Source organism: Microtus ochrogaster, linkage group LG1 (assembly GCF_000317375.1).
Source record: "Microtus ochrogaster isolate Prairie Vole_2 linkage group LG1, MicOch1.0, whole genome shotgun sequence".
NCBI lineage: Eukaryota > Metazoa > Chordata > Mammalia > Rodentia > Cricetidae > Microtus > Microtus ochrogaster.
Window position 1 is genome coordinate 47,515,642 of NC_022027.1, and position 10,186 is coordinate 47,525,827.

Below are 10,186 nucleotides of genomic sequence, written 5' to 3' on the forward strand. Positions count from 1 at the left end.
GGGGCACTAAGCTGGGATAGATGGGGCAGGGTTGTTAGGGGGCACTAAACGAAGTAATTGTTTTGACACAGAGAATAAGAGCGACCCCCCCTAATCTTAAGGTATTTAGCTGACATTTTGAAATTATATTTAAATCACAAGATATCTTGGTAAATTAAAAATCAAATCAGAGTCAAGAGCACACAATGCCAACTACAGATGGGGCAGTGGCAGCGGGAAGCAGGTGGAAAACATTGAGTGAGCAGGCTGAAGTTCAGGGAGGAGTAGTGGGCCTTCTGAAGTTCAGAGATTGACCGGCATGGGTAGAATGCGTGGACTCAGGAGCGGTTCTTCCCATAGCTTTACTTAGCTGTAATGGTTATCTTTGATGTTTATTCAGGGACAGCAGTAGTGTATCCAACATTTGATCTGTATGCTAGAATTTAAGTAATTCTGATAGGCAAGGGCTTCTTCTAGAACTTCTGTGCAGTGAGAGTTGGTGACTGTTCATTATTGCTTGGTTCTTCTGTCCCCAACAACTTTTCCAAAATGAAGAAATAGTTTACTTGGAACAGCACAGAACCTGTTTGTACCCTTGTTTCTTGGCACACCTATTTACTAACAGTTTCCCAGAGTTGTTTGCAAAATCAAATGTGTTTGGTTGATGAAATGCTTTCTGGGGAGAGACCGCCATCTTCCTGTGACTCTTGAGAACACACCGCTCCTGGAAGTCATAGATTGGCTGCAGAGTGGCCGCAGTTCGGTGCTGTATGACCATTCGAGATTTTCCTATGAAGGCTGTTTACTAGGAAAAAGATAATGTCATCTAAAAAATATATATGACTTGTGTGCTTCATATAGGAAGTAATTTTAAAGTTATAGCATCATTTTTGAGATATTAAAACAAAATATTAGTAATGGATAAAATTTTTAGTGATCTTTAGGAAAACCATTGATTACCTATAACAGGCATTTAACATATAAAAGAAACTATTGTTGCTTAAACTTTTAGTGTAAATGAGTGTAATTTATGGTTCAGAATCTTTTACTGGCTCTTTCTTAATATTGATGCATTCAACCAAGATTAAGCATTAGTAATAAAGTTTGTGTCAGTGATTTCTTTAAGTTAAGCTTGCTGTTGTCATTGTCTTTTTATCCAGATTTAATTTGTAAGCCTCAGGAATCTATGTGTCATGATGTTTAATACGTTAAACAGTAATTTAATATGTTAAGCAGTAAACTGGGGAAAATACTTGCAACTGTTAATTAAGAACAATAGGAGGTTGATTTGTGGACAAATATATTTACTGTTGTCTGTTTAAAATTTCATCCAAAACAACCAAGAGGAATAACAGAAACCCGAAGGCTGGTTGCTCTGCAGTTTTACTGAGTATGTTGTATATGTTTTGGAGACACAATAAAGTGGTTGTAAATGTCAGGATCTCTAATTAGTTTATGGTAAAAATACCCACAACCACCCTTTCCTAACGCACATCCAGACCTGCCACCGTGGTCCAGGCACATTAGACTGGCCTTAAAGTCTCGATGAATACAGCTTCTTACAGCCCGATTTGTTAACCTTTAGTTCTTGTTTGAAGCCGCTATCCATCTAACCTGCATACTTAAAATACTTCCTCGAATATTTGGATTATGTGCTGGTATTATGGAAAGTACTTGGTTTTCAGAATTTTAAAATCCTGTGTTTTCATCATCTATATCAGTCAAGCACCTGAGAAAGAACCGTCTTTACTTGCCAACACAATTCTTTTGTAGGGCATGGTGAGGTGAATTTCTTGCATCAAATTCAGGCCTTGTTCTAATTGAGAGAAAATCAGTCATTTGAAACCAGGTCTTTAAAATGTAGCTCCACATTGAGAATTTTATTTTTATTTCTATGTGATTGTATAATAAGTTAATGTATATTTGTTTTGTATTCTGTGTTCTGAGACCCAAATTATGTGAATTTTAGAAACCTTAAATTAAATTAAGTGATTTTTAAAAGATACTCTGTTAAAAATTGATTCTGTGTTTTGTGGAACAATGAGAAGGTGACTCATTTTGTTATAAATGTACTCTGACTTCTGTTTGAAAATAATCAAGTAAATGAGTTTCATACAACAGCATCTTCCATGTTTTCCCTCATGGAGACCCTGTGTGTAATGACTAGCCCACTCCCACATGGAGTCTGTTTCTTTGCTATAATTGCACAGTTCTGTATGTATTTGCACAGTTTACTTGATTGCTGAAGATAATCTGCCGACTGCAAAAGAATTCAAAGAGTGTAGTAGTGATGTTGCACTTTCATAATCTGGGGACATTGTTATGATAGTGTTTTATAAATGTAGAGAATGTGTTACAGTGGAGGCCCCCACGTTCACATTTCATATCCTGATGCCTAGGCCTGGGTAACAGGAAGTAGCTGCTGTGTTAGACTCCCAACAGAGTGCTGATGTTTAAGTCTGTTCCTAATTAACGTTTAAGTCCCTACATGTTGTCTGGATTTCAGGAATGTCTTTCTTAGGTGACCGCTGCTGTGGCTGTCGCGTGGGTTAGCCTCCTTTGCACTCTGCTTCCTTTGTCCCTGGTGTTATTTGATGGAATCTGGAGGACCCTAGGAGGACTTTGATACAGTGCATAGTCTCTGGTTTATGGTTACCCCAAAAGACGGCTAGGGCTGTCTGTCCTTCCTGTGCCAGCGTTGCTTCCCACCACAGTAAACTGGGAACCCTTCATGCCTCAATAGTAGGTTGTGAAAACGTGAGTCAGGGCCCACTACGTTCATTCTTAGAATGTCAGTTCTCTTGGCCACTTCCTCCCTGTTTTCTAGTCCCTTAAAGTTTAATTGAACACAAGATAATTTACTCACCAAAAGAATTCTTGAAAACAAACTGGCATGAACTTGAATTTGAGGTTTTGTTTTGTTTTAATGGCTATGGGACAAAGGTCTACTTGGAATGTCTAAAGTCTCTTTCATGATAAGTTTCAAATAGTATAACTTTGATTGCTGAGAATCAGGAAAGAGACTATGAAAAAGTCAGGAAGTTCTTAGTTGGTGTGTAAGTACCCCAGTGCAGAGAGCTTAAGTGCAGGGGAATAAAGCCAGGGCCAGGGAGTGGAGAGAGCAAATTCCTTCTCACCTGTGGTCCCCAGTCGCTGATAGGTCTGTTCATACTCTGTACCTAGCAGGCACTCTTTGTCACTACCCATCCCCTTGTTCTTTTTCTTCTGTCTGCACTTTTTCTATAGCTTATTAGTTTAGAACATGCTGTGTCCGTTGCTTATTTCTCATGTAGGCATATGAACTACATGGGGGGGGGCTGTCTTTGTTTGATGTTACATTCCAGTTGCTGAAAACAGTGCTGTGCTTGGTGTGTACTGAATTCTCAGGCATTTGTTGGATGAATAAATAAATACACTGTATATGTGTGTGTGTGCCTGTGCACACATGTGTGTTAATAATGTACAAAATGTTATCAGAAGGGACTAATTATGTGAAATAGAATGAATTCTTTCTCTGACTATTGAGAACTAGAATTTACCAATTTTATGAATGATAACCATTTGCAATATTTTTTCTATAGGCTTTTGTTGAAAGTCTGCTGAATATGTCTTTGTAACAAGCAGAGTTTAAGCTTAAGTTCACTGAGTTATAAAATGTAGATAGCTAGTAATAAGTGAACCAGACTAACTTAGTGGGTAGATTGTGTTTAATGTAACCTAGCCCTGATTAATATTGTTGAACTTGCTTTTGTAGCAGCAGGTATGTATTCAACCTTAGAAAACAACCTCAGTCCTTCTAAGAACGGGGCTGTGAAATTATATTTTTCAAAAAGGCGGTTACTTTAATTTTTACTTTGATTTATACTGTGTATCAGTTTTCATTTAAACCATCTTTGTTTTATTTTATTTTTTCTTTTGTTTGATCTTATTTTTGCAGACAGGCTCGAGGAGAGTGCACCCTCAGATAAGAATCTAGACCCACCCTCTGCTCCACATAGCCATCCTCCGGAAGACCCTTTTGGTTCTGTCCCTTTCATTTCTCACTCAGGCAAGTTACATGTGTGACATCACTGTTTCACTGTCCTTGACATGTGCAAGCACAACAGCAGCAAAGCTGCATTGGTTTAAAGAAGTAAGAGCAGGCGTTAGGTCCGGAAAGCAGAACAGGGAAATGATGTCAGCTGTTAGCCGTCTCTGTCTCCCTTAATGTCTGACCTACAGTGTTATTATTGTATCTTTGCCAACATGGGCAAATGCTGATTCATGTGGTAGAAACATAAGTCTTTTAGCCAGTTATTGGGTTCTGGTTTTTAAGAAATGGTACATGAAAATATCTCCTATGTTTAAAGTACATTTAAAATATTTTTATACTTAACTTTACTTAAAAAGCCTGGTGTTTTCCTAGCATATCCATGCTCTTTTATAGTTGTCTTCATGATTTTGTCTTTGGCACATCACTTTGTTTTAACTACTCTTGCAATATTCATTCTTTTGATTTCAGTTCAGGCATTGAATGCTGATGCTATTCACTATGCAAAATTATCCTAATACTATTACTAATAGTAATTAATACAGAGCACTAATCGGGATTGTTTCTCATTGCTGTTGCAGTTCTTGTTTTATTCTTTGCTCTTATAAAAGGTGGTTTATCTTCGTCAATTTCATGGGTGACATAGCATCTTAAGAGGGACAGGCAGCTAACTTTCTAGCTGCTTCATTTGTTCTGTGTGCTTGCGCACACTGCCACAATCCGTTAGAGTGCATTGCTTTTCTCTAATTGTATTTCAAAAATGTCCCATCCGTCTTCAGGAGTGTGAGGACTTAGTGACTTGAGACCCTGATCCAGAGACCAGATTCAGGATCAGTTCTTTTGTGCTCTTCCGCGAGCATCTGTCACCCTCCCTAGGTTTGCACATAACCTGTGCAAACCACTTCTGAGGGGCCCTGGGAGAATGAGGCCGAAAGTCAGAAATTGGAGGACACTCACTGACTTGTTCTATTCTGCACACCCCTTATTTTCATGTTGACTTAGGGATTTTATAATTAGCAATTTATTCAGAAATTGAGCTTGGTTGATGTTGTCATTTTGTTTAACTTTGTGTACATTCTCTGGTAGATTTAAAGCTTTTTGAGGGTTGGAGGCATGACTTGTGATTGATCTTGTCCAGTAACCAACCCAGTGGTCATTGTATGAAAACACTGTGGCTATCTACAGAAGGCCCTCCTAAGTGTGTCTTAGTGCTAGGACTGTGGTCATTGCATGAAAACATTACGGCATCTCCTGAAGGTGCTCCTAAGTAGGCCTCGGTGCTGGGGCAGTTAGGATCAACAGGCCCTCACTCTAGAGCTTGTTGCCCTGCATGAGCATTGTTAATACTGGAATGACTTGATTTGGAAACTAAGTAAAGGAGCAAGTGTGCCTGTGACAGAAGGGATTGCTGGGAGAGCAATGTTAATTTGATACTTTTCAGACTCAAAGTTTAATTAAAATAAAAAAATCTATAGTAGATATTACCACTGGCCTAGGTATTAGAAAGCTTAGAAATACCTTTATATAATTTTTAGGTAAATATAGGTATGGGGGGTTATTCGTTTTCCTCTAGTTGTAGAATGAATGAATCTTCCGAAACTAAAATTAACTTCCCTTTAAACTTTAGCAAATAGTTGTGTGTGGGAGGGAAAAATCTCTAGTGAGAGCAGTGAGCTCTGGAGAATGAGCAGGCGCACTAACCATTGTCCTTGAGTCTGCTAGATACAGTCTGAGTAGCTCAAATCATACAGAGGGCACTATATAAAATTAAAACAGTACAATTATGAATCAAAATGCTGTAAAAATTAAGTCTAATAATAATGTTTTAGGAATTTAAGAGGAACCACTGTCTCAAATCTAATGTTCTTTACACTGGTTTTGTTAGGGAATTGTGCCGTTCTTCTGTCTGCCCATCTGTCTGTCTGTCCTTCCATCCATCATCTGTTCATCTGTCTGTCATGTTTGTTATTGCATTGATATGTTGCCCATGCTCAAGGTTGAGATCTTCATCTTGTTTCTGCCTTCCCAATGCTGGGATAGCAAGCATGCATCACTGCAAACTATCTTTTATTTTAAAAGAGAAAAATTGTTCGAAACTAGTAAGGGATGCTGAGAGCAAGAAGCTGGAAGAGCACACCCACTGGTCATCCAGGATCACACAGTCAGCCCTGGCAACATGCTTAGAAGTAACATTGTAGAGATTGAGCGGGTGTGTTTAGGAATGAATATGTATATACATGTACATGTATGCATGCAATAACAATGGAAAAAAGGCTGAATTTGAAGGCAAGTGGGGAGAGAGGTAACAGGCTTGTCCACAGGCTTTTTGGTATGACCATTTTCTCAATTGTGATTCCCTTTTCCAAAATGATTGTAGCTACCCTTAAAACTAGCTAGTACAAGCTTTAAACCTTAAGACTTTTAACTGATTTTTAAATTTTATCTTTTTCCAGCCTATTTTATAAAATAATTTTAAAATTTTAAAATTACTAAAATTTTATTTTAACGTGGGACTTGAGATGGCTTAGTGGTTAGGAGTGGTTATTGCTCTCTCAGAGGATTTGAGTTTGGTTCTCGTAACTCCAGCTCTAGGGAGAACCAACATGTCTGGCCTCCATGGGCTCCTGCACTCAGTGTGCACACACCACACGCAGATGCATACACATACGTGTAATAAAATATAATATAAATAATGCATATAGTTTAAAATGTCAAATTTAGCAAGAAAGTCTTCCACGACTGATCCTTTCCTGTCCCCTTTTTGTTAAAACTCTCCAGAGATAATTATTTACTTCTGGCATTTTAATATATCATGCTAAATTTTTAATTTTTTGTTTAACTGCCTCCCAAATTGATTTTAGATGGCATGTGTAAGATTTTTATTTTGACACACATGGATTTAGATTATTTATACTGTTAGCCCTTCTCATGTGCATACATTTGATTGTGTATATACAGTCACGTGCCAAATAACAGTGAAGGTTCAAATAAATGCGCTCTCCTAATACGCTTTCTGGGGCTGGCAGTATAGTGTAGCCCAGTAGTAGAGTGTGTACTCATTATGCCTTTGATCTCCAGTACACATGTACACGCCACATGCAAATAAAATAGAATAAAGTAAAAGCAACAACAACAACAAAACCCCCAAAAACATACCCCTCAAAACTTTATGTTAGAATCTAGACATCTTTTTTAATCAATTTCCAACTTCCTCCTTGAGGCAAGGCCCCTCTCAGAGCCCAGAGCTCGCCCTTTCCGGCTATCCAGCTCGTTCATGGTATCAGTGCCCTGTCTCCACCTTCCAGCCTTTGGGATTTCAGGGGACTCCTACGCTCCCCCAACTTTATATGTCTGGACTCTGGGGATCTGAACTTCTCTGGTCCTGCCTCTTGTGTAGCGAGTACTTTTCCTGCTGTGCCCTCTGCCCAGCCTAGGTACAGTTTCGTCTATGTAAAGGTCCCTCATCTCCCAGATTCAGCATGCCAGTCACCCCCTCTGCAAGGGTCTCTTGTCGCTGCTGTTGGTTCCTCTGCCTGATGCATTGCTATGATTCTTTGTTTGTTGCTGATTATTGCTGTGATTTTTGTGGTTTTGCGTGCTTACTTTATTATGGACTCTATTATTCATCTCCATTTGGAATTGGTTGCTTCATGTTGTCATACTCTCTTAGTGGTTTCTTTTGCTTTTTAGTCTTCATGGAAATTTTTGGATTTCCTGGGGTCTTTTGTTTTTTTGTTTTGTTTTTGTTTCTTTTGTTGTTTGTTTTTTTCTGATAAAGTAACTATGGTGATTTGTTGTTTTGTGTTGTTTTTTTCTTTTTTCTTTCTTTTCTTCATGCATGGCATAAGTAGTCATGAAGCTACTCAGTCTCAGGAAGCATGCTGACACTCGGTTGACAATTTGGGTGAGAAAACAATTCCAAGTTGCATATTTTTTTTTCTGTGATTTTTATTTTTATTTTATTTTTTTAGTTGGGTAGGGGAATCTCTGTTTTTAGTCCAAGTCAGGTTTACACTTTAGATCCTCCTGTCCCAGCCTTCCAGGGCTGGGGTTTGCTCTGGAGTTTGAAGGTTCTCTTTCACTTGGTTCTTCTCCCAAGGGGTTGAGAAGTGTGATGCCATGATGTGGCCTTCAACCCTGCCACCTTTTTCCTTGGACGCTTTTAGCATCTTAACTTGTAGTCTTCAAGATACGTTACTCTGGTCTAAATCAACTTAATTACTTACTATACTTGAGACCTAATAAGTCTTTTCAGTCTGAAATACATATTTTCTGTGTTTTTTTTTTTAGTATAAGGATACTATGCATCTTGGATTGATGTTTTAGTTTAAAATATTTGCAATGTTTTCTTTGTCTATTTGCATCTTAGAAATCCCCTTTATTTCCCATTATTTCTAATTGCAAGTGGGCATCATATTTCTTAGGTGTGGTATATTTCATTTCTGGGGATACTTTATAATTTTGCACATTTCTTTGTCATAATTTTCCTCTGTCGTCCAGTGTAAGAATGTCAGCAAACGAATGCCCGTCTCTCCCTTCCCACAGTAGTTGAACGGTACAGTGAACCTGAAGGACAGAAGGAATCCTGCTTACTAGATGCAGTATTTCCTAGGCTGGCAGAGCTATTTAACTTCGTACAGATGACCAAGTGCAACATGGTGCGGGGCAGTGGGAGGGATGGAGACGCGCCCATAGGGAGTGGCGGCCAGCTCTACCATAATGGGGCTTATCGAAAAACTGTTGCTGGTTTCAGTTTTAAAGGATTTTATAGAGGCTATTACCCTGGTTACAGGTTTTAGTCAGCGTTATGACCTTTTGAAGCAGGTTAGGAATGTTCCTTCTATACCCTGCAGGAGGTAGTGTCTGGTTTGCATGTTTGCCCAAAATATTTAGGAGGATTTATTTGAGAAGTCATCCAGGCTTCAGATTTTCATGGGGAAAGATTTTGAAGTACTTCCTGTTGTAACTACATCGATTCAAGGTGTACTTCATTTTGTGAACACACGTGATTGTGTTTCATATGTTCATGATTTTCTAGTGTGAGCTGTGAAATGTACTTGTCCCATCCCAAGTTTGCCTGTTTGATGTAAGACAAGGGGCTTCGTAGGTAGCTTCTCATGATATGCCAGTCATTCCTCTAGGATCTTGCAGGGCGAGCTTTCTGCTCGGACCTTTATTTCTAGCTTATGTTTCCCCCGTGTGACTGGCCCACACTTTAAGGTAGATCAAGTACACTGATTTTCTAGAATAAGCTTGGAATTGATCTGCGCTTTTTCTTCTCTGATTAGGTTATACTTTTCCTCTCCTCGCTATTTTGAGACAGTTTGCTGTTAGTCTAGCCTCTCAAGCAAGGGTTATACACGTGGTTTTATACTTTCCCCTCTGTGCTGGGATCGGAGCACGGAGCCTCATACGTTCTAGGCCCATGGTCTGCTGCTGAACTACATTTCTAGTCCTGGTCTGCTGCTTCGCTCTCACTTTTACTGTGTGGGTGGTGGAGAGTGCTGTTCACAGTGGAGGACAGAGAATCACTGTGGGAGCTGGTCCCTTCTTTCCTCCATGTGGGCTCCAGGAATTGAACTCAGTTTGTCAGGCCTCGTGACAGGTGCTCTTCCCTGCTGAGCGCTTTTGCAAACCCACACCAAATACATTGGTATTTAAAGTGCATTCTTTTTAAGCACTGTGTTATTTTAGCATATACATTTTAATATGCTGTCTGCCATTCACTTAAAATGTTTCTAATTTCTCACATATTCTAATGTATTTTGGTTGAAAGCTAAAATTCCAGATACTGGAATTAATTAACTAATATTTAAGATAGGGTCTCACTATGACCCCCAGGCTGGCCTGAAACTCCAGATCTTCCTGCCTCTGCCTCTCGAGTCCTGGGATTAAAGGAGTACACTATCATAGCTAGCTAGAATATATTTTTAAAAATTAGTTGAGGATCCCCTTGGAGTTAAAGGTAATATAATAAAATAATAGGTCCTTTTTCTTTGGGTGGAGGGAGAGATTAGGACAGGATTTTGATAATAGCACAACTGTCAAGCTCAAACTCTCCTGTTCAGCCTCCTGAGTAGTCGGATCTCAGGAAGAACTGTCACACTTGGCCATGAGCTACAAAGAGGGAAAGTAAGACTTGGTTGAAAAAATAGATTTGTAGTTTGATTAATAGAA

The 10,186-nt window shown here is 39.1% G+C and overlaps 1 protein-coding gene across 1 annotated transcript in view; it reads left to right on the top strand.

The window, feature by feature from the left end:
* Bmp2k (BMP2 inducible kinase) overlaps positions 1 to 10,186 on the top strand; it is a 92,101-nt gene that overhangs the window by 70,228 nt on the left and 11,687 nt on the right. The window contains exon 15 of the mRNA XM_026785041.1: positions 3,917 to 4,027. Within this exon, the coding sequence (XP_026640842.1) occupies positions 3,917 to 4,027 (111 nt within the window). The remainder of the gene's footprint in view (positions 1 to 3,916; positions 4,028 to 10,186) is intronic.